The following is a 25,365-nucleotide window of genomic DNA, read 5'->3' as shown; positions in this document are numbered from 1 at the left end:
CACCTCCCAGCCTCCATAGTGAGACAGATGCTCAAAACCCTTTCTTATGGGCAGAGTTAACTTGGTACAAAAGCACAGATGAATTTTCAGAGGTGTGTCCCTTTGTAAATTATTTGATTTGAGGCGAGAATAAAGACAGCTATTGTAGGCATGCTGGTGGCTGATTAAAGGCTCCAGATAGCTGCAACCTGCTTTATCGACAGTATCGTTCTAAACATCTACAGTGAGCTTTACTGAGTGCCTGGCTACAGCACTAAAACCAAGGTATCAGGGGTCCTATTTATTGCATGACAGCATGTGTGGCTTTTTGCTTTGGGTGAAATGCCCCAAGCACTGAAGGATGTGTGCAATCATGTATACCATCATTTGGTAAAAGGGATGTTGTATTAATGAAGGCTTTGAAAAATCCATTAGAATGATTAATATAGTAAATAATTTACTATATGCAAACTCTGGTCATATGGCTGCATCCATACACACTAATTTCTGAAGCCATATTCCTAAATGAAGTGTTATGCTGAGCTTGGGTTTGGTAACTGGTGATTTCTATTTATTGTTTACAGTGGATCTTGGACTTACCTGTTTACTTATCTGTGCAGAGAAAAGCAGTACATCTGGGGATGTGAATACACATGTATACACCAGTTGTATAGATGCATACAATTTTATGGCTATATAGGTGAGAAATATGTAACACACTGGTAATAGGGCCATGCCCCAGCAAACTCATTAAAATCGTTATGCCTTTCAAATCTCAACTAACCACTTCTCCAATTCCGAAATGGTTGGATCCCAGCGGCCCCCTTCAAAGGGCTGTGGCATGCTGGAATGCAAACGTGGCGGCATGCAGCTCCACAATTAGCCTGCCTGCTGCAGTCCAGGAACGCTCCTCCACTGTCGGCAGAGCTAGGCGCAAGCATGCTCTCCCGGTGATTGCATAAGTGTAATTACACGCTAGGCACGCAATTCATTAGAAAGCAGCATTTTCTCCTCCAGCCAGTTTTGCACCTGCAGGAAGATCTCAGTCACTGAGTGAGCCATCAAAAAACCAGTTACATTTAGCAGCTTGAATAATTAGGAAACTCGTTGCTCCCCAGCGATTCCACTGATGCTTTTTATGCTTGGTTGCTTCTTGACTCCCTCTTTCTTGAAGCAACATTTTAATTTAGGCCTGTGCTCTCCATCCTGGAGAGCTTCATATATAATTCAGAGAAGGCTGAAGTGACTGGCCTCCCCACCTCTCAGTTTAACACCTTCATTTCAGTGAACAACCCTCTCTGTGCGAAATCCTTTCAGAGGCTAATCTGTGCCAGATCAAAGGGGAATGGCTTTTAAGGCAATCTCCACAGAGCTGAGGTGATTATTAATTCATCGGAAGGTCTCCTCTGAAGTGCCCATTTATTTTTTGTATGCTAATGCATTTAAAGCTGGTTGACGGTTTAAACACAGGCCCTAAATCATGCAGTGAAATGTTTGCTGTAAAGGCTGATATTCCATTTTATTTACAAAAAAATCCTGCCAGCAGGATTCAGCCACTTCAGCCTTAGAGGAAATTACAAATTTGGGGTTTACATGCTGATGAGCTAAAACAGACCTGAGCAGATCCCTTTAAAACTGACCACTCCCAAGTGTCCCCAAAATGCCTCAAGAAATGCAATGAAATAATCTTACATTCTGAGGGTTTTTCTAGCCTTACCCTCTGGCTGACAATGAATGATCCCAGCAACCTGTCTGCGCAACAGCAGGTTCACTGTTAGGTAATCAAACCACTCATGTCTGCCCAAGACCAACCTGACCCACATGCTCTTCCAGGCTACGGAATTCACTGCAATTCCACCCCGCCCCACCCCCAAACCATGGGCACATGTTCTTCTCTGCGTTCAACAAGACCCAGAACTGGCCCAAGTCCATGTGCAATGAAAGACAAAGGTCAACAAAAAAAGATGCAAACCCAGCTTCTTCAGACTTGCACAAGCCCCTGCTGCATCCTTTGCTAATGGCAGACAGAACCGGACACCTTTCGAAGCAGTTCCTTCTGCTGGATGATAAATGGCAGATCAGGCCATGGCTATTTCACAAGGGAGCGATAGCTGCTCTGCCCAGAGTTCCACACACACAACCTGCACAGCCCTGCAGGCTGCCTCCCTTCCTTCCTCCTCCTGCTCCCTGCAGTACCTCCTGGCCTCTGCCTGACCCCCGCAACTCATCAGTGCTCATTTCTCCTGGTTGCTGAGTCAAACCTTTTGCTGAACTCTTCCCCTCAATGCTGTCTCCTCTGGCTTTTTCACCTCTCTCCTGTTATCTGCACTCAGCATTTCTAACATATCCCAATCACTTGAGACCGCCACTTTTGCTCCCATGCCAGTGGCCATGTTGGAGGGACGGACTATGGTGGATGTCCAACCAGGACAGCTCGCTCTCTCCGCTCCTTTCCTCCACCTTCTCTCCCTTGTCAAAGCAGCACTACAGTCTCACAATCCTACAGCCTGCAAATCCCTCTGACAAAGCCTCTGTTCCTGCTACCCTTCTAGCTGCTCACATGGTTTCACTGGTTTCTTCAGACAAATAAAAAAACTCAGCAACAGCAGCCAAGGACTCTCCCACCCACATCTACTCCTCTGCCTTTTCTCTAGCCACTCGTGGGAAGATTTCCCGACTCCACATGCACAGTGATTCCTACTGGCCCCTCTCTCTCTCACACTACTTCTACCTCCCTGCATGACTCCCCCAGTCCTTAAGCCCTTCTCTGCCTTCTGCCTTACTTTACTCACAGCTACAACTTGGTTCCCCTCTTCTTGGATAGAGCGACTCCCCTCAACAATGATCAAATGCCTTCTACGTCTCTAACTTCAAAATTTTTCTTCTCCTTCTAAGCATTACATCCCCACAAATCCTGCCATGGCTCTTCCCACTCCCCAAGGAGTCTCTAATGAGATCGTGACAATATACCGCCTGCCAGGATTCATTCTAGCCATCTGCTATCCATCGAGGTACTTTTACTGCACCTCTGGCTGTGCCATCTCAGCATCAGAGACAGCGTGATGGGGGGTGCTGAGAACTTAAACAAAGGCAAGAGGTAATGATTAGAAAGACTCTTGATTTGTCACAAGCCATCAGAGACTTCTCTGACAGGGCTGATTTATATAGCTGATTTCAAATAAAATACGAACAAGCACGGAGCAATGTGAAAATACTTGCAAAGGCCAAGCAAGCTATAAACATTTGCAAGGCGCATGCTTGCCTCAGGTTTCTTTTTATCTCTTTAAGAGCCTATGCCCCATGGTGCCTTTTATTGTCGCTGCACATGGAAGCGAGCCCGAAAGATCATTCTCAGACAGAGTATCCCACAGAAACAAATCCTGTTTCAATCCTCTGTTGTAACAGGAAATGGGGTGATTCTTCTCTTCTGTTTATTGTTATTTGCTGCATCAATCAGTGCTTCGCTGAAGATTGCAAGGAGTCTTTTTTGTTGCTGTTTGCTTCTGGAAGCAAAGAACAGTTGTGCTGAATCTTACAGATTACAACAAGTTTCCCTCTCCTGTATCTCTGAACTACAGTATGTGGCACTGTCTGTTCATCACTTTAAAAGGACTGCAATTGCCTCATATCTGCTTAGAAACACAAGTGCTCGATAACCACATTTGCACTCTTGCAGTGAGCCTGCAAAACTACTACATCTCAGATTTTCAGTTGATTTTTATCTTGTTCCAAAGGGAGGAAGGCTGTGTCGGAGACACCCACCCCAACACAGGCACACAACACAACTGCTTTGCAGAACTTCAAACCCAGGGATACTCACAGCTTGCTTAAGTTTTCTAGGCCCGTAAAGGCTCCACTGGTATCTTCTATTGTGCCTGAGATGTCGTTGTGGTCCAGTTCCCTAGGGAGAGGACAAGAGAGCTCATCATCAGTGTCTTAGTCCTAGGCTCATCATTAAAAACAAACAGAAGAAAGTTTGAGAATGCCACAAGAACAGCTTCCCATTTTCTCCTGTCAGTTATCAGAAAAAGCCAAGTCCCACAGCAGAGCAGCACTAATCACTTTTCCTGCACTGGCTCATGCTGAGATGATGCACTCCAAAAAGAGCCCTGGCTTTTTAGTAGCTGAAACCCTCCATTTCCGAGATAAACAGGTTAGTTTCAGTCCTTTTCTAATTCTGTGCCTCCAAACAAAAGGAGGATAAAGTCCCAAAACTAAACTGTAAGAAACAGCTGTCCTTAAATGCTACTATCATGAATTAAGAGAACTTTGGCTATTCCAGTGCATACATCTATTTTTCTATAGCTATATCTTCAGAAGATGGTTTGGTGTAATTTCTATGAAGCTGCATTTTTTTCTGGCAATGAACTTGAAAGCTCAACAAAGGAAAGTATTATCATCACTACACAAGCCTAACTCTCTGTATAACCACTTTAAAAAAAAAAAAAAAAGAATAAGAATTCCTTTTTCAGAGTTAACTTCTTTTGGCTTTCAAATTGACCATCAATTACAAAAGTCAAAGAGGTCTGAAGAAAAATAAGCACACAGAACAAACAGAGAGATCCACAAAAGCTGTTTAAACAGTCTGTTTAAAAAACCTTCCCTCCTAGCTTTAATTCCAGCTAGCAATGAATACCCACCAACACAGACAGAAATTCATCATTTCTAATGTTAAATAAAAAGAAAGAAAAAAATAAATAGGCTTTGTTAGTTTTGTTACATCACTCTGATTTAAAACCTAGCAAAAACCAACAAAAAAGCAAACTAAACCATCCAGATAACCCCCCTAACCCTCAGGTACTCCTTTCGCACCTCTTGAAGATTGTTATCAGAACATTTACAGTTTAAATATGTAAAGACAAAAAAAGAAAAGTATTTCCAAAACAAAGCCCCCTGCATTTTGCAACATGCCAGACACAGGCATCACAGTGTGGCTTCTGGGCTATGCGGCACAAATACACAATAACCCAAAAGAACAGAAATGTAAAAAAAACGCAGTTCCAATATTGGCATGGTTTTCCTCAGCCAAGATGGGGCTGAGGCTTTTGCTCTCAGTACGTAAGCTGGCTGCAGTCTTCAGTTGTTTCTTGGCTTTGGTGTGTGAACTAAAGATGGTCAAAAGCCACAAGTCCTGTTCCTTGCTGGCTTCAGCATGAGACCTGAATCTCATGTCCCTGGGGAGCCCTGGCCAGCATCATTGTGGATGTCACAGTGATCTGTGGGTAGGTCCATGCCAAAGGGATGCATAAAAACTCAACATCCCCGTGGGGCGTGGGCACACATAATGCTGTCGTGGCATAAGAGATGAGTCCAGGAGAGATGCTTTGATGTGCTGACATATTCAGCACTATCTGAGGGGAGCAGGAGCAAATATATCCTCCTGGAGCTACATTTCCCCTATGGTTGCCAAGCCAATGTCCATTGTTCTGTTTGTTTTTTAAGGGCAAATCCCTTCTCAGACACTTCTCCTCTTCAGTTCCACCACAGGCTACCAGTCTTTGGACCAGCAAACCCTTTCCCATGGCAGAGACAGACAAGTGGGAACAGCCTGTAGGAGCTCTGTGACACACACTTTTATTAATTGACTGCCACACATTGTGTTTTCTTGAAAAAGGAAAAGAAAATGGTATGCCTTGTTCACCCAGAGGCAACTCAAAGGTTTAGTGTTAGAAAGGAGGAATAAAAACCTTTTTAACAAATGAGTGAAAATAGAGAGGGGAAAAAAGAGTGGGGTATTTCGGCCTAGCTCTTTTTGTATTCAAACTCCTCTCCCAGCCCCTGTTGCCAATTTCCTATTCTTTCTGGCTGGCTGAGCTTGAATGCTCGCAGCCTTGTTAATCATTGTGCTCAGAGGTCTCTGGGCCTGACCTCTATTTGAATAGCTCCACATTTCAGCAGTTTCACACCCACCAAAGGCTCCCCAACAATAGGCCATAATTAAAGCATGCTCGGGTCTTTTTCACCAGGTGCAGGACCCAATAGGCCTTTCTCTTTATTAAATTAGAGCTTGCTCACACACTCCCTCTCCTCCCCCCTGCCTCGGCCCTAGACATAAAAGAGGCTCCACATTCGCTACAGAGCAAAGAGAACTACCAGCTCCCCTTCCTCTCCATTTTTCTTTGGAAACCTTTAGTTCCGGTCTTGACAGCTGCCTCAGAGAGGTCCCCTTCTGAATGCCCAGTGGCTGAAAGACTTTGGCTTAAGTTTAAAAAAAAGGAAAAAAGGCAAACAAAACCCAAACTTGCTTTCCAGTCACCTCTTTCACAGTGAACTTCAACAAAGGAAAAAGTAAGATGCAAAAAGTACTGTAAGGAGGGAAGACCTTTCTGTTCCCATTTCCTTTTAATTACTCAGGCCACAATGGGCTTCTGAAGAGGAATAAAAGTATCAAAGTGTGTTTTTTTTCTTTTGAAGGAAGACTTAAATCAGCCTGCTGAACTCAACCAGCCTGGGAGCTTGGAAGGTGCTGTAACACAGGCTGTGGGAACTTTGTGGTGTGCCAGATGAAGGTGCCGAGCCTCTGGAAAAAGAGAGCAGCCAGCAGCTCTGCAGGTACAAGTAACGGAGACAGAGGCAACACAGCTGCAGGAATGGACAATTAAAAGAACTGGATTCCCCATCTTCTGATGTTTCTACAGGCAAGCCTAGATGTACCTCAATCTAATGCAGCTCTTGGGCTTAACAGTATATAGTGGTGCAATTCTACTGCTAGCATCCCAGAGGAGGTCAAATTGATGTGTCCAATGGTCTCTATTAGCTCTAAAATCTAGAGGTTGCTATCTTCTAGATGGCAAGCTCATTCCCAGTGTGACATTTCCAGATTGTGTCAGTGCCTTTAAAAAAAAAAAAGTCTCTGGTAAACGGCCATAGCCACCACTGGATGGATCACTTTGCAATTCAGTATTAGGGCACATGAAACTTCTCTCTTGATAGCATGGCAACTTTTTTGTCGTTCAGAGGTTACCACGAAATTCAGAGCAACAGAACATTTCATGATCCAAGTGAGCCCAATTCTGTATTAAAGAGAAAGACTTCTGGTTACCCTCATGATAACTGTTAGCAGCTTCCTGCTCCCATGGTTGGACCCAAGACGGGTGAAGCTTTGTGTGTTGTTATACTTGTGGTATAATCAGATCCCAAGCCCAGCCTCTGAATTTCTTTGTTTTGCCATTGTTATTTTCTTCTCAACACCATCTTATCCCAGGATTTTATATTTATTATTCAGTTAAAAACAAACAAAAACAAAAGTAGCAGCATGCAAAAATGCTCGATAGCACATTTAAAAGCATATTCAAATTTCTAGTGTTGTCACTGGACGGAACCATTTCCTATTCCTCCTGAGTGCAGAATGACCCAACAGAAACTGTCCTTTTGTAAGAATTTCAATTAAAGTCCATACAATGGCAAGGGAAATTCTGCTATTAGCTGAAGGACTGAAACCTCAAGGACTTTTGCTCAGATGGGCTAGATTGAGGATCCTGTCCTATGTTCCTGTGATTTTATTCTGGAGCCTTCTACTCTGAAAGCACCCTGCAACACTGAGCAGTCCAACTGCAATTCTCCTAACTACTCTTAAAAATACAAGTTCACTGAAGTTGAATAGTGCGGTAAACACACCAGCTGCTGAAGACAACTGAGCAACATGTAGGAGAGTTTGACGCTGAGGACACAGGCACCCAAAGCAACTGCAAAGCAGAACAGTTTGACAGAACACAAACTGTGGAGGGAAGGACAGGTGTTAGCTGACAAAAGCTGGGGGCAACTTACAGGACACGTAGGTTTTTGAGTCCCTTGAAGGCACCTTCTGCAATATGATTGATGGAATTGTGGCTCAGTCGTAGTACATGCAGCCCCCCAAGGTCTGCCAAGCTTCCCTCATCCAGCCTGGTTAGGTTGTTGTAAGAGAGTATTCTGAGGGGAAAAAAAAAACAACCAACAACAGCCCTTGTCAATCCAACCAGTATTTTCCAAACTCTTCTGTGCCAACCAGTGCCTGCCTCCCACAACCACCTTATGAGAGGTGATGTGTACTGGGTGGATACATAACAGCTTGATTAGGAAATAAGACTGCAGTCTGCAAATATTCCCACAAGATACCCACAGGGCAGCCTGGATGACCATAAGGGAGCAGGAGGCATTTGGTACTCAGTTACAGGGAATTCTTATGTACAGGCAACAGAGAGAGGCTCCTCCAGAAGTCAGTGAGAGCCATAAACTAATATACACGCTGTCATTTATGGTGGAAGAAGCTATTCTTTCTCCATGGCCTGTATGGCTAGGTTAGGGCCTGGGAGCACCACCCTTCCTCAGTCTGCAGATATATAGGTAACACTCAGGTATCAGTCCTGGTTGTGTTCAACCCTCACTCCCATTTGGACTCCCTCTGCAGCTTACAGGAAAAAGCAGTCCCCTCCCTCCCCACGCCCTGCGAGGTGGAGAGTGACGTCGAAGAGACAGATTTTGAAGTTCACACACGCTCTTGGCAGGGTCCAGAATTCTGTATTCAGGAGGTGCCTTATCGTTCTGCACTTGTGCACAGCAAGCCCCAGGCGTCTGGGTGTGGGTGTCTTCACAGCCTGCTCCACCCCAGTTGAGAGCCAAAAGCATTTCACCACAAGGCAATTGAATGCTTCCTTTCATGCACAGGAAGGAGGTATCTGTTGTAAACCAGCCGCCTTCCCTCCCGCTCCCCTTTGTCAAGGAGTGTACAGTATGCTTGAAATCTTCTCCACTTACAAGTAAGTAACTAATGCTGGAGGACTATTTTTTCCCTAGTTTTCCATCTCTTCCCCTTGCCTGTATTATCTCTGGTTTTGAAGATTTTTTTTAAGTGCTACTCCTGTTGCAGTTTGGAAGCTGGGAGGAGAAAGCTGTTTTTCTCTCCCAGCCAAGGTGCAGATGAGGCTTCTGAGATTTGACACTGAGGGCAGGACATAGTGAGCTACAAAGCACTGCAACACCTCACACAACATGCAACCACGCACAGCTCCCCACTGCAAGTATATTCCTCCAGATCTCTGGCTGTCACTGCAGCTGGGTAAGCCCTGCAGGTATACCCCACTGACATGTACAGGTACATGCCGCTACTCACATTTTCTCAAGATAGTCTCTTACAAAGGGAAGTTGCATAGGATTTTCAAAAATACCTTAGTGATTTGGGAACACAAGTCACTTCAAAAGATGTGAGGGTTTGGGCTGCTAAACTTTTCAAAGAGAAGTGGAGTTATGCAGCTTTGAACAAGCACCAAAATCCTTCATTTACAGACAATGAGAAATCTCACTGAGTTCCAAACCTCCAAATTCCTCTTCTAGTACTGCCCGTTAATGAGTCTGCTTAAAAATGTGTCTAGGGCTTGCATGAAAGTCACTGCAAAGCCAAAATCTAAATCAAAACAGACACATACTCTGAAATACTGAGAGTGTCATTTACTTGGCAAACGAGTTGTCTATCTTTTAGCTGTGTGAGTGGGCAGAGGGCAAGCTTTGGAAAAAATTCAGCAAAGATTAATGAGTTTGAAGAAGGTATGGGACAACATACTTTCATTCCTAAAGAAGTTGTAGTGTTAGTTATGAAGAATTGGCATCCGGTCAAAATTATGTCCTCACCTGCGATTAAAGAATTTGGCTTTAAAAAAAAAGTTCAGAAGTAATCCTAAACCTGTCTGAGAAAAAAAAATAGTTCCTTTTGATTCTACACAGAATTGTTCCTGCCACAACTAGTGAAGGCATGTTCCCCTCCGTTCGTCCTGACATCACCTCAAGATGGACGGACCACAGCAGTCCCTCAGTAGCTGCAACCAGATGGAAGGTTTCAGGAGCTAAGGCACCTGGCAGTGGCTTTCTTCAACATGTAAGGGCTCTGATTCCTGCCAATGGGACAGGCAATTTGAAAAGCGTGTTCCCCTCCTCAGCAATTTGGGTTATCTGAGTTAAGTCAGCAGGTCGCTGCTGCTTCCCCTACCTTCTCATCTCTCTCTACCAGTGAGAAATCACTGGAATGAACAAGCAGAAATGTTTTGTCTTCACAGCCCTTTTGGCCTGGCAAGAAATGCGTGAGCAGCACGCAGAGCAGCACGCCAGAAGTGATACATAAAGGGTTAACCAGAAACCTGTTGTGCAGCTGGGGCTCCTGCTGCCAGCCAGTTCTGGACCAGGTACATCTAACACATTTCACTCCCACTGACCAAACTATAGGTAAAAAGCAAAAAGGAAGACCCAGCAGCTAAGTCACCATTTACTTCTGATGAAATCCTGTGCTGCCACTGTGGATTTTTCCATGATGCTGATGCTCTAGCACCTGACTGGTGAACACAATCAGCCCTTTCTCATGCCCATAACAAGGCAAGAGCTCTCTTTCTTTGTTAGCTTTTACATCAGACCAGAGCCCTGGGGTCACATTTTCTCCCAGCAACTGAAGGAGAGAAAACTCATCCTTCAGATGACCACATATATAAGCAGGGGTCTGGGCACATCTTTCTTGAGTCAAGGACTTTCACATTCATTCCCTGTATAACCAGAGACAGTGTTTTCTGACAACAGAAACCCAGTAGATTTAGCAACAGGGGAGGTGATCACGGATCTTTAATAAGGAATGAAACGTACACATTCAAAGAAGGGCATAGAGGCAGTCTAGATGTATTTAGTGCTTCCTTTCCTCACCCTTCAGTTTCAGAGCAGACCTCTCCTACAAGTACTCTTTGGGAGTTTCAGTTAGGAGTATCTGATAGCTCCCTGCAGCAGCCTTACCCTAAAGGCAACACCTGCAAGAGCTTGTAATATTTTGCCGAGATGTGTGCTAACACCCACACAATCATCTTTCGAATCTCAGCTAATGTCGTCTCTGGCCTCTCACTCCAGCACAATCCTGTTTCTCAGGCCAAGCACACCACAGTGGCTCCTACCACCTCACACGACCAGGCTTTTTCCAAATCTACCCCATTCTGCACCAGAGTCCTGCATTGGGTTTCTGCAGTTACTGCACAGAATTGCCTCTAAGCCAGGACAGCTCACCACTAGCACTACTTGTTGGCAAGATATCCCAATCCATACCTGACAAATAAAGGACTCGGCATGACATGTAAACTCCCATCTAAGCCTTCGGGGTTTGCAAAGACAGTGTCAGGTAGAAAAGACAAGGATAGCTCTCCCTAAAAGAGTTCTGACATTAGCTCTGCAAGATGCAGATGGGGCTTACCCATCCCATCTGAACCCAGGCTGCAATAAAGCTTCAACACAGGCATCAGACACTGTGTCCCTGAGAGGAGAAAGCTCCCAGAGCTGTACTACTAACACAGTGTAATTATCTGAATTTGGCTATTCCAGGGATCCAGCTGTGAGTGCCCTAGGAAGGCAGACTCCCCTTTCTTGACACTTCAGATTTAAGCAGCTCACAGTGCCGATTCTGGTCTTTTGCCTTGAAGATTTCTCCATTGACACTGCCTTCATCTAGTAAAATATCACTTGAGGATCTGCACGTGAAGGAACCGTAGCTGCCTACAGCACTGTACCAAGCAAAGGAGCCCTTCAGGCATGGGCAGTTTCATAGCGATTTGAAAAATTAGGTAATTAAACAATCAGACATATTTAACTAAAACCAAAAATAAAATATTTACTTGTGCTCCCAAAAAATAATCCACATCTGAATAAACTGGGTTCAACAGAAGATCACAGCTGGTCACTGGGCTAACATGTTAATTCTACAGCTTCTAAGCTTAACAGAATGACATGTGTCACGTTCACCTATCTCTGAGTCCACATCCCAAAAAACTAGGGACTCACAGTTGGGTAGGCAGACACCAACCTCTAATCTGAGTGCAGAGTAGAGGCTCCTGAAAGGAAGAAGATGCTTTACCATACTGCTTTTTTGGTGGATAGGAAAATCTCTAACTATGTTTAACAAGAGATTTCTGAGCACCAAGCAGGATGAATTACAGTTCCGCTAACCACATGTATCAAGTTCTCCAAAGAAAAAAGTGAATCCCTCCACAGTCCCACCGAGGGGATGACAGCTACTTCTGTAAATACTGCAAGCATCCATGTGTGTCTCTTCAAAAAGGCATTAAGCAGTGCCACAGACCCAAAAGACACCCTTGTGGGGCTGCCCTCAGCAGCAAGGCTTTCTTTCATTTATCAAAGAGACTGTATTCACAGCTGGAAATCTCAGGAGAACGAAGTCGATCTATTTACTTTTAAACAAGAGAGCCCTACAGGAAGGGTAAAGCGTAAACAGGAGAAACACGGAGAACTGCCTTTAAAGGGCCAAATCTCTGCTGGTTAAAAACATGATTGTTCTTTGTAAATACAAAGGATAAAGCAAAGCTTCCTTCAGGCTGTACAGTCATCATATGGCAAGCCATGCACGTCTTGTAACTAGCTAGCTAAAAAGTGTTGGCAAGCCACAGATCACAAACTCTCCAGGTCTTTTGGCACTGTATACTTTTAGTGGGTTCTAGTCTTTGTTTCTGGTGCAAACGTGTTTTAATCAAGTGCTCTGAAGGTCATAACCATCATGAATAACAAGAGAGGCTGCAGCTCCTGCATCTCTACAGGTTGATACAGAGTTGTAAGCCATGCAATTGGGAAAAATCCTTACTCCCCTTTCCTGCCGATGTTACATTAGCATCAAACCCTGCCCAACCATCCACAATAGAAACCAACTTACAGCTCATGCAGCTTCTGACAGAAGCTCCAGCCGTCGGGGTTGATGCGGGATATGGAGTTGTTGCTGAGGTGAAGCTGGTGCAGAGATGAAAGGCCATAGAGAGAGCCACTGTTTACTTCTGTCAGGCTGTTATACTCCAGGTGGCTGTGGAGAAAAATCAGAAGGAATTGACAGATAAGCAGCACTGGTCAAGTGCTGAAGAATTTCCAACAAGGATTGGGATTTTAGCCATTCCAACACACCCTTCTACATACCCATGCGGATACGTGCATGTGTGGGCATTTCTTGTGCAAGTGAAGGATAGAAATTCAAGGACAGCACAAAGGAAATGCCCAGAATGAGCTGTGACTGCAGAGGTACACTCTACTGCAAGTAAACTGGGCTCAAAGCATCCCATTCAAGTTTGTATTTGCGGAGGTGACAGCAGCACCCAGAAACATGCTGCCTTAATCACTTGTGACCTTGCAAACACACTTGAAAGCCAATCATGTTGGAAGTTTCACACATTTCTCTGCAATGACTATTCAATGTGTTCTCTCCTATGGAAAGAGCGCATCACTGAGATAGGCCAGCTTGGTTTCTAGGTATCCCAAGAGGCAGAATAATCAGGTCTGCATCACAGAGTTTCCATGTATCAGTCAAAACAAATTTGCAAAAGCCAGATGAACTTTTGTTTAACGACCAGTTGAGATCTTACTAAATGTTCAAATTGTCAAACTTTCAAAGGAATATTGCCACAGCTTGAAAAACAGGATTTTTTTATTGAATACCTGGTAAAGCAATGAGCTTTAGTAAACTGTGGGTCGACTAAACAGAAGCTGCTGTAGCATGGCAGAGCTTTGTGCATGCAGGACATAGAAAGAAGCATGAGGACTGGCACAGGTGCCCAGAGGTCTCTGACACGAGTCCTTGCTAAAATACAGGGAAGGACGTGATAGCGGGTGAAGTCTAGGCTGTTTAAGTGAAACGAGCCCATGTCTCCAACTTACAGAACTTGCATCTTGGCCAGACCCCAGAAAGCCCCATCAGTCAATTTGCTTATGTTGTTGCGCTGGAGTTTCAGAACTTCCAAGCTGTCCAGTCCCTGGAACGTCAGGCCTTCAATCAGGCGGATGCGATTCCGGTTCAGCTCCCTAAAATCACCAAGGCCATACAAGTTTATTAAATCCCAGTCCTTTCTCATGAAATCATCTGTGCAGCATACAATGGGGACAGCAATGCCAACAACTCCTCTGTCAACGGTTCCCAGGAGAGAGCAGAAGCGCACCGGAAACTTTCAAACCCAGAGTTAGCCAGGGAAGTCAGCTGGGTGTGATGGCTTAAACAAACTCACCCTGGGACAGACCTTCACTACAGAGAAATAAGACACAGTGCAGCAATTCCTCTTCATCCCTCGTCTCTCTGCATTTCTTGTAAGCCATTTATCCTTTTCATCAATTCTCAAACGTCATCTTCTCTCAAGCAAAGACACCATTTGAACCAATACAATTAAACATCAGCACTATTTCCCCTACAATCCATTGTTTTTACAGGAATTGTAACAGGCCAGTAAAACTGTGCTCTGAAACAAGCTGGTGCCGTAAGAACTGTGAGCCCAAGAGGAAAATTTATGGCTAGGTTTGAAAGGAAAGCTTTCAGTTCCCCTGACAAATTTCACATTTTTTCCTATTAAAAGAAACTAATAAAAAGTTAAACAAATTGCTTCCAATAACAAGGCAGTCTTAGTATTTTGTGTATACAAAGATCTCCAACCTGGTTCATTAAATGTCTTTTTTTTTTTTTCCTCCCCCTGGGTGTGGAGGGACCCCTAAATTTTGGAAAAACCTTTTTATCTGAATAGCAACATGAACATCATCACAGCACGCTTTATCAACCCATCTCAAACAGTCTTATGGATTGCTAGACCCAGACATACCAGGTGAAAACACAGTTTCATGAAGTCAGTGGAAAATTTCATCAATGCAATGCACTATAGCTGAAGAAAGAGCTTTTAACGTGGATACCTTTCTGCACACACAAGACTAATTTAAGGGTAGTTCCCTATTCAGCATCTGTGTTGAAGAAAACGGTCGAGGTTACAACATCAGAACGTGTTTTGGAAAAGATGAGGAAGCCATAGAAACTTTAAATTACATTTAACTGCCTAAAAAAACAATGTTGAACTTGCACTAAAGTTGAGTGAAAATAAAGTCAAGTAAGCCATTAAAAAATTTGCAGGCCTGAAGACTCTTGTCTTACTGCACTTCCTAGGCTATTAGTGAACTATGCTTTGCCAGAAAAAGAACTGTACACAAATTCTACAACATCAATCCTGTGTCACTTGCAATTCATTCATGTTTATCTATAGGGTTAAACAACCAGCTGTGAGACTCTCTTTCAGAGTACCAATTATACCAACTTTCAGTGAAAACTCGTTAGGTCAAGGATCTAACTCGTTAGGTGAAGGATCTTGTTAGGTCAAGCAGGGACAAAATTAGAAAGGCAAAAGCCCAGCTAGAGCTCAGTCTGGCCACAGTCGTAAAGGATAATAAAAAACGTTTTTACAAATATATTAACAACAAAAAGAGAGGCAAGGAGAATCTCCATCCCCTACTGGATATGGTGGGGAACATTGTCTCCAAGGACGAGGACAAGGCTGAGGTACTTAATGCCTTCTTTGCCTCAGTCTTTAATAGCCAGTCCAGGTATCCACAGGGTATTCAGCTCCCTGAGCTGGAAGACGGGGATGGAGAGCACAATGTACTCCTCGTAATCCAGGAGGAAGCAGTCAAGGACATGCTAAACCACCTGGACACCCACAAGTCTATGGGGCCTGATGGGATCCACCCGAGAGTACTGAGAGAGCTGGTGGAGGAGCTTGCCAAGCCACTCTCCATCGTTTATCAGCAGTCCTGGTTAACAGGGGAGGTCCCAGAAGACTGGAGGCTTGCCAATGTGATGCCCATCTACAAGAAAGGCCGGAAGGAGGATCCTGGGAACTACAGGCCTGTCAGCCTGACCTCAGTATCGGGGAATATTATGGAGCGGTTGGTCTTGAGGGTGCTCACAGGGCACCTGCAGGACAACCAAGGGATCAGGCCCAGCCAGCATGGGTTCATGAAAGGCAGGTCCTGCTTGACCAACCTGATCTCCTTCTATGACCCGCCTAGTGGATGAGGGAAAGACTGTGGACGTTGTCTACCTGGACTTCAGTAAAGCCTTTGACAGCGTCTCCCACAGCATTCTCCTGGAGAAACTGGCGGCTCATGGCTTAGACAGGTTTACTCTTCGCTGGGTGAGGAACTGGCTGGATGGCCGAGCCCAGAGAGTTGTGGTGAATGGCGTTAAATCCGGCTGGCGGCCGGTCACAAGCGGTGTTCCCCAGGGCTCGGTTCTGGGGCCGGTCTTGTTCAATATCTTTATTGATGATCTGGATGAGGGAATCAAGTGCTCCCTCAGTAAGTTTGCAGATGACACCAAGTTGGGTGGGAGTGTTGATCTGCTGGAGGGTAGGAGGGCTCTGCAGAGGGATCTGGACAGGCTGGATCGATGAGGGGCAGAGGCCAACTGTATGAGGTTTAATAAGGCCAAGTGCAGGGTCCTGCACTTTGGCCACAACAACCCCATGCAACACTACAGGCTTGGGGAGGAGTGGCTAGAGAGCAGCCTGGCGGAAAGGGACCTGGGGGTGCTGGTTGACAGCCGGCTGAACATGAGTCAGCAGTGTGCCCAGGTGGCCAAGAAGGCCAACAGCGTCCTGGCCTGTATCAGGAATAGTGTGGCCAGCAGGAGTAGGGAAGTGATTGTGCCCCTGTACTCGGCACTGGTGAGGCCGCACCTTGAATACTGTGTTCAGTTTTGGGCCCCTCACTACAAGAAGGACGTTGAGGTGCTGGAGCGTGTCCAGAGAAGGGCAACGAAGCTGGTGAGGGATCTGGAGCACAAGTCTTATGAGGAGCGCCTGAGGGAACTGGGGTTGTTTAGTCTGAAGAAGAGGAGGCTGAGGGGAGACCTTATCGCTCTCTACAACTACCTGAAAGGGGGTTGTGGCGATGAGGGTGTTGGTCTCTTCTCCCAAGTAACTAGTGATGGGATGAGAGGAAATGGCCTCAAGTTGCGCCAGGGGAGGTTTAGATTGGATATTAGGAAAAACTTCTTCACTGAGAGAGTGGTCAGGCATTGGAACAGGCTGCCCAGGGAGGTGGTGGAGTCGCCATCACTGGAAGTGTTCAAAAAACGTGTGGATGTGGCACTTCAGGACATGGTTGAGGGGACATGGTGGCACTGGATTAATGGTTGGACTTGATGATCTTGAAGGTCCTTTCCAACCTAGTGATTCTGTGATTCTGTGAACTGTGCTCCTAACAGACTGAGTTGACCCTCGTTTTTATCACAGTTTTGCACATGATGCAGATGAACACACGGGATTACAAGCTCTCGGTCAATGGACAGTAACTTCCAGCTGAGAGGAAACAGACTTTTAAGATGCATATGCTATTGTGTCACACTGTTCAATCCCAAATTGGCTACAAATCTTACATGTATGCAAGCACAAATGCACACGCATTCCTTAGACACATCCTGGCTTTAGGATTTGTCTCTCAGTCAAGAGGCTGTCATTTAGAGGTGTGAGTTCCAACAGCTTTTGTGGACTTTATGTTAACAGACAGAGGTCGATCTTTTGCCTATCAAATTTGATGGAAAGACTGCAACAGGCCTCAGGCTAGGCCCACTTCTCCAACAGCAGCAGAAAGGAAAAGCTAAACCATTAGTGCTACTACTTCACACATAAAGCATATTTATAGCTGATGTCTATGTGTCCTGCATATAGACACACACAGCTCCTGCCATACAGACTGCAGGCATGATAACATTGTGTGTGTTAACCCATCTAGAGTGCTGTTTTCTCTGCCCAAGTATCACTGCACAGTTTAACAACTTTCCGTCATAACTTTTTTATTGCCCCATAAAGATACCTGTGTGGTCTACTAAACTAACATGGAGGCTGTGCTGTCACATGCAATAGAAGTATCTTCCAAACCTCTCTTGCGCCACAAATACCAGCAGCTTTTCAGGGAATGGATTTGTCTTACGCTGTCAAGTACACAAGATGCTGACGTCTACTGCAGCATCCCTCCCTTCCCGCCTGATAAAAGAATGGCCTGAAAAGCCAATAACTAGTAGGTGCTGGCAGGGGACTACTGCATAGTGTATTCCAAGTTTTATAGACAGCAGGTGAGGAAGGGTCACATTTGGTGTGTTTATCCTCAGGGACATTTTGTCTCCATAAAGTGTAGCTGAGCTTAATTAAAGTGCACATTTCTACTCACAGTTGTGTTAGCCTGGGTAGCCTGAACGCCTTGACAGGAAGCTGAGTGATTCTGTTTTTACTCAGACGAAGTGTTAGCAGGGACCGTGACACACTATCAAAAGCACCAGGCTCCAGAGTGCTGATTCTGTTGCTCCCCAGGTAGCTGCAATAAATCACAGCAGAAATATGAACAGTTCTGTCAGAAATCTTCTTTTAGCAGCATTTGGTTGGTCTCCAGACAGGCTGGTGAAATTACAGAAGTGGCTTCAGATCAATTGGATCTCTGGCTGCACAAAGAGAACAGTGCCCTTCCCAGAGCCATGCGACAAACGTGGAGAAGTGCCGTGTGCTTCCCAAGAGCTCCTTGATACCCTCCTACTTCAGCAAGGCAATCAGGAGTGGAAGCCAGAAACTGGAGAACATTCCAGTGCAGGATGACTCTATTAATTCCCCATTTTTCCCTCAGAGCATCTGTCCCAGGGCTCTTTCTTACCCAGACCCTAGTATTAGCCACAGAGGCTGTTTTTACAGGGTAACAAGCAAATGTCAGTCACACCACCCCCCTCTTATATCCTCTTAGAACCAGGGGCAAAGACTTTGGTGCAAACTTTAATGCAAGCAGATTATCTGTGTGCATCTATTCAAAGGTACCTAAAACATAGAATATTTATGTTTCCCTGAATAGGAAAACATCTCTGTTGGGAGGGTGTTACTCTGCTTAACCTCCGGTTTTCTTCAAACAACCAATTAGAGATTTCTGTTCTTAACATTCAGTAGCCATTTTAATGATTAAATAGTCATTCCCCCTTCCCTCTCCCAGATGGACATGGGCTGATCTGAGGAACAGCATATACACTTCCCACCGGGCAACAGACACACAGTGTTCTTCTGGCTGCTAGGTCTCCAGCTGTAAAGACACCCATACCTGAAGGATGCAGGATACCTTTTCTCTGTTGCAACATTCCCATGCAACACAATTAGTAATAATCTGTGCTCTTTACATCAGAAACCAAAAAGACAAAACTCAAAAAATAACTTGACAGTAGGGACAACGTGCTGCCTTCTAATTTTCCTGTAGACTTAAAATCCTGCTGAATAATCCCATACTTTGTATGTTAATTCCCCCTCCTTTCTTTAAAGAAGGTTTGGGGCCCTTTTCTCTGCTGTGGCAACTCAACAAAAGCTGTTCCCAACAAGAAAAACTCACAGCTCCTTTATGTGAAGTCCCTGCGGAAAGCAGCCGTTTCGGATTTCCGTGATGTCATTGAAACTCAGGTCCAACGTTTCCAGGGTAACGTAGGGCTTCAGTTGACTTGCTTCAATGCTGCGGATCCTGTTGTGATGCCTGAAACAGTCAGGAGGAGAAACAGAGACAATTTAGTTCTCAAAAAAAACCAGAAAGAATATCTGAGGCTGCAGCAGGCCCACAGGCTGGCCCCTGAGTTCACACACTCAGACTTACGGTGTTTCTTCAACAGCTGCCTGCGGAGAAACCCACACCAGAATCCCTAATCCCCATGCTGTGCCTATGGCTAAAGAGACTAACTCACAGATATTTGCAAGCTTTCAGATGCTTTTTCTGGTTTTTCCCTTCTACAGAACTATTGACTCCATTCATCAGTCTTTCCTCCAGTAATTTGGGCTCAGTCTCCTACAAGCCTGCGCTCCCAGAATGCAAGGGCTGCAGGGCTGGATTTTAATCCTGTAGGCAGGGAGTGCTGATCAATGGTTTAAGCAACCTGCCAAAGTTTTACACAGAGGATGGGATTTTCAGAGCAGGAAACAGGTAAATAAATATGATCTCAGCAAAAGTTACAAAACATTATTTCCTTAATTCCTAGGGATTCTTCTGAAAACTCCCAGCTTTGGATTGCGTTACAATGATTTGTAATGCACAGAAATACTGTAAGAGGGCTTGCAAACATTTCCTCATCTTTGCTACCTTTGTCCCACTGTGCAATTAGGACAACTCTGCAGTGCCAGTGCTCTGCCCAAGCAGCGCCTGCAGGGTCAGAGGCTGTAACGATCACCTGCGTTTGCTGCCTTACCAGTACCAGCCTGAAGGATTCAATGTAATGTTTTTCTTTAGAGAAGGTACTACAAGCTGTGCTCAGGGTTTCTGCAGCAATCAAACAGTTAAATACCTCTAGATCTCATCTGTACTCAACAAGGTCTAACTAAAAATCCCCTGAGTCCTTTCCTCTGACTCCTTTCTGGCCTGAATCAGTAGAGAGAACAGTAACCAATTAAAAAAATTCATTGCGCATTAGTCACAAGAAGTAGAGCACATGCCTGATGTGAATTTAGACCAGTCACTGCTATTACTGGCAAGGGTGCAAGTGACGCGCTCCAAACAGAGATGCTCACCAGATACTTGAGAACTTGCTGAATAATAAGAGATAGCAGAGAGGGTTCAGACAAGTACTGTGCCTTAATCCAGCCAGCTACCCACTGAGTAACCAGTAGAGGAGACAGCAGCCAGTGGAAGCACTCTTGAAGGCAAACCAGGACGTCCCAGCTCTCCTGACAAAGCATCAGCTCTTTGAAACAAAAAACTGACGGATGAGCCAACCACAGCCTTTCAGGCACTGAAGCTGCTGGGTGCTTAGGAGCCCGTCTTCTCCAGCCTCGCCCCCATTTCAGGCTCTCCCACGGGTTCAGACAAGCCCCTTTCAAAAAAAAGCCTCTCCCCCCAAAAGAAAATACCAATAGCACGTGGAAGGAACTTGCTCCCTGCACTGCGATCTGCTCGTTTACCCTTCCTGTTATTAAAACCAGATTGTTTCACCACCACATTTGCTGGTGTCTGTAACAGGAAGAGGGTAAAAACTGCATCCGTGGAACAATTTGCTTTCTGGAGACTCACCCTTTAAACAGCCAGCACACAATCCTCACTTACACTGGGGAAACATTTGCTGAAATGATCCTTTGACTAAAGAGTTTAAATGCTACTTAATTAATTCAGTGCAGGCTCACAAATCATTAAGGACAAATTTTACACCACTATAGCAATGCACTGCTAACGTGGCACAAAAAGGCGTCAGGAAAATCAAAGGAAAGTCATTAACTTATGTCCCTGAACTGGTTATTCCATGGGTTACAGGCACATAGGTCTCTGCAACCACAAACTGTATAAAAGGCAATAATATGGCTACTATCCAAATGACCAATATTCATTTACAGCTAGGAATAAAGACTAAATTTTCACATCCATGGTACATAGGGGAACAGCGCTCCAGTGAATTTATACTATAGTGAGGCTAAAATACAGGAAAACTCACTTTAACCCAGAATTTTGAGACCTCCATAAATTAAACACATGGGCAAGGGGGATTTCTTTTCCCCCAGGACCAGTTTCTGTTGCAAGGACTCCATTCATAGAGTCAGCAAGATCAAAAATTTCAATCTTTTTCTTCTACAAAAATAAGAGAGTCCCTTAAACATGTGTGTGACCCTGACTGAGGAACAACCTCAACACGGACATAAGTGAAAGCAAAGCCCAAGCCTGTTTTTCGTAGCTCTGATGAAGCAGAGGCTGTGAGTTCAACTCTGATCTCATCTAGGCTGTGACGGCCGAGATGAATCTGCCCGTAAATTAACAGGAAATGAAGGCTTGTACAAACGAACCTGAAGAATCTATAAATTACCTGACAATCCCTGTGCAGGGCAGCTAGGTCTGCAAGGGACTGAGAGCACAGAAAGAGTTTGGACATTAAGTGCTCTTCAGAAGCCAATGTTATTTTTCTGGAGGATGAATATTTCTGTGCTTTAGTTGCTCAACGTATATCCAATATGCCCGCCTGCCAGATCTCCCAGCCTGTCCCAGAAGACAGACATGGATAATGGAAGAAAAGGACAGAAAAGAACTATTTTGTTTGAGCCATGCTCACAGTTTCCAGGTGACTTCCATCCTCTTGCTTTTCATGTGCTACAGCTGGCAGATTAGATGGATTCATTATTTCACACAGAAGAAAAAAAAAACCCCACAAAAAAACCAGGCTGCTTTCTCTCCCTCAAACATGTCTCCTTCAAACATGGGCTGACTCCAAATGCAACTCTCAGCTCCAAACACCATCCCCAGCCAGTCCCAGCTGGGGAATGTCAGACAGTTGCTGCAAAGCACTGCACCCTCTCAAAGCACTGCACTTCAAACAAAACCAGCCCGGCTGACTTTTCCTATACACAGCATATGATATGAATGCAACATCGTCCAAACCTTTTACTAGCTTGCTTACATTTTATCTTTCATTCTTTCAGTAAGAGCTGAAATGGGATTTAACCCTTCCTGTTAATACTTGGATCCTTTCAGCTTGCGTGCCTTTGCTCCCAATCTCATTGTACGGGTGTTTACAGAAAAAAAAAGAACAGTGACATTATGACTTTGCCTCTCCTCTTTAGCAGTGACTGGAAAAGGGCTGGATTTCTCCCAACTAGCTCCTTAGTTTACACTTCCTTGGCTTCGAAGGTGACAGATCAGATTTTAGTACCAATTGCCGAAACCAGGCTTTAAAGCACAAATTATTCGTGCTTCCACAACCAATTTGCCTGCAGGTGTCTTTTCCTCTCCCCAACTCCTTAGGTATCACAGCCTGGAAACAGGCTCACTTCAGCCACTGTTACCTCAAGAGTATATAATGACAGGGCTTCAATGCGAGATTGAGCAATTAGAGCCTGGAGCAGGAGCCAAGTCTCTTAGTTTCTATTCCCAGCTCTGGCACTGACTCATCTGCCTTGGGCAAGTTTCTTAACCCCTCTCTACCTTTGTTTTACTCATCTGTACTGGAACATACTACTGGACTAAGATGCTGCAGGACTGCCTTCACTGAGGGCTAAGGATTTGGAGTGAAAGCAGCTCAAGTGAAAAAGAAATCATAAGAACTTAAGGAGCCCATCCAAGTTCATTTGGGTTTGCTCACAAATATGGGAAGATTTGGCTGAAACAGTTGAACTTCCCAGCTCATACCCAACTTCATTTCTAGAGCCACCTTATTTGCAGCTAACACAGATCTTGAACTGTAGCATCTTAGTGCCAAACTAAGCTAACTCAAAGTCAGCAACGGATTACTTTCACACAGTGAGCTGCATAAACGCAGCACTTGTTCAGGAACTGCTTTGCCCTCAGGTCAGCATCAACTACAGCTGCAGAAGCCACCCTCCAGCCGCCACCACCGCTTTAACCCGCCTGCACCTCGGGTCAACACCCCGAGGTAGCGCAACCTCTTAGTCCTCGCACTTTGCACCACTCTTGAACAGACCCCTCAGGATTACAGAAGATTTAGATTAACCACAGCCAGCTCTTTGCTGAACCAAGCCCATGAGGACCATGTCGGGAAGCGAAGGCACTCTCTGCACTCCAGGCTGCTGCGAGACAGAAAAACAAGGAAAATGTTCCAGCAAAGCCAAAGCGTGTTTGGGTTTGCTCTAAGTCGGGAGGGAGCCGAAGGGGGTGGCAGGAAAACAACAGGTGGCACAAAGTCAAAAGCTTGCAGCATTTCCAGGAATCTCAGCTTGTATTTTAGAGGTAAAGTTACACTTTAATCCCGGTGGGTTTCCTCGTTTGAAGCGTCTTTGTGAATATTTATTTGATAAACAGGCTGTGAAACATTTTCCACTAGACCTAATAGGAGAAGAATTCACCTTCCCCTTTGCAGCAAGCCTGTCCTTTGGAGAACACTAATCAGTTTAATTTAGACTGTGGCTTCAAACTACTTGTGTGAAATCGATGCAGAGAGCAGCGCAAACGCACTCCTTTGTTGTTGGAGCCACATTCACTTCCCCTCAGCAGCTGCCCATTAGAAAGCTGACAGGGGAAAATCAAAGCAAGCAGACCCTCAGATGGGAATGTATGAGGGGCTTTGGTTGGACTGATTTAAATACAATCAGCACAAAAACTTCTGGTTTAGACAAAGCTTGAATTAAAGCTGCCTTGGCTGCTGGGAGTCTGCAGCACAAATGTTTGGTGTGAAGCGAGGCTAAAGGCAGGGAGAAGGCACATGCTCGGCCTTCATGTCGTGTCAGCTTACAGAGCTGGCTAGGCTCACGAAAAAAAATACAGCAAACCCCTTAAACCAGCACCTGTTATAGGCATCAAAAATAAAATCAAGCTTCAAAAGAGAGGCTCCACACCTCGGGTAGGGTTTTATTAATATGCCAGCACATTTTCAAAATTAGCATATGAGGGAGAGATCACAAGGCTAGAAACAGAGAGATTAAGAAGTTCAGGGTTTGTTTAATATTTCCATACTGTGAAAGTATTGAAGAAACCAAGAAGACCCAGAAAGAGTTACGGGGTTCGCTACTGAAGGAGAGGCAAGGTTTGGTATCGGAGGCAGGCAATGCAGAGAGAGACAGAGATGAAAGGCACCGTAAGAGCAGATGGATCACATATACTGTGACTAGCCAATGCCTGGAATTAACCTGCCCTCCTCCTCCTCAATTCAGAGAGGATGGAGATCTAGTATTGATCCTCCTAGAAACACTAAAGAAGAATCAAGACATGCATTCCTGAACTCTCACCTTACATTATCTGCCATCCGATTTTAGCCCATTACTCGCTACACATAAAAAAAAACTTTAAAAATCATAGTTTCAGAACGGAATGCAATACCTGAACAATTTTCCTGACAAGGATGAAGGGGAACTGATAATATGGAAGATGTGTTTGTGTTTACAGCATCACCGGAAATGTTTGTTTGTTCTGGTCACATTATTACAATCAATAACTGAAGATTTGTCCCAAGTGCTTCTTATTAACATATAGAAAGAAGGAAAGAGAAGGTCATTATGACCTGGACATCAGCTTTGACTCAAAGTTTGTACAATTTATCAACGCACAACTTCTTGCATGATTTTAACATTTTACTCAAAATTTTTTTCTTACTTCCAAAGGCTTTTATTCCAGAAAGATTTCTCTACTGTACTAGAACTTGTGAAATGTCTGCTTTGGCGTAGTAAAGCCATCCCTGCAGCAGAAGATGAGGTGAACGTGCAGGTGATATGCTGGAAATCTGGAGCACACCATCCCTATGCATAAGGCGTTCCCTGAGAAGTGCCCAAAATGCACAAGCCCCCATGCTTCCCAACTGCTCTGGAAGGTCCCACTAGCTGTCTGACACTTTGCACTATCACGTCAGCCTTGCCAGGATAATCCACAAGGCTCAAGATTTTGTACCATTACAAGAATGTACATTTTTTTAACCGAACACAACAAGTGCTATATTTGCTTATGGGAACTGCCCCACTGTCCTTTCAGAGTAAGGCTGCATGGGTTATTGTCCGGGCAGGAAGCAAAGATGCATGGAAGCAGCCCCCACTTTTCTCAGATGCTCTGAATCACTCCTTCCCTGAGGAATCCTGGCAGATTCCCAGGCTGCCGCAGATACAGCTCTGTTTGTTCAGGTGCTGGCTGCACACACAAGAGCAGAGCAGTGGCAGG

The 25,365-nt window shown here is 44.8% G+C and overlaps 1 protein-coding gene across 1 annotated transcript in view; it reads right to left on the bottom strand.

Moving 5' to 3' along the window:
* The window catches only part of LRIG1 (leucine rich repeats and immunoglobulin like domains 1), a 93,857-nt gene that overhangs the window by 13,359 nt on the left and 55,133 nt on the right, over positions 1–25,365 (bottom strand). Inside the window, exons 4-9 of the mRNA XM_082004854.1 lie at positions 19,138–19,275; positions 17,950–18,093; positions 13,630–13,773; positions 12,641–12,784; positions 7,747–7,890; positions 3,800–3,880 (exon numbers count right to left, since the gene is read on the bottom strand). Coding sequence (XP_081860980.1) covers positions 3,800–3,880; positions 7,747–7,890; positions 12,641–12,784; positions 13,630–13,773; positions 17,950–18,093; positions 19,138–19,275 — 795 coding nt within the window. The remainder of the gene's footprint in view (positions 1–3,799; positions 3,881–7,746; positions 7,891–12,640; positions 12,785–13,629; positions 13,774–17,949; positions 18,094–19,137; positions 19,276–25,365) is intronic.

The sequence above is a fragment of the Phaethon aethereus genome (genome assembly GCF_964289735.1).
Source record: "Phaethon aethereus genome assembly, chromosome: 11".
Taxonomy (NCBI): Eukaryota; Metazoa; Chordata; class Aves; order Phaethontiformes; family Phaethontidae; genus Phaethon; species Phaethon aethereus.
This window is presented reverse-complemented; position numbering and strand designations above follow the sequence as displayed.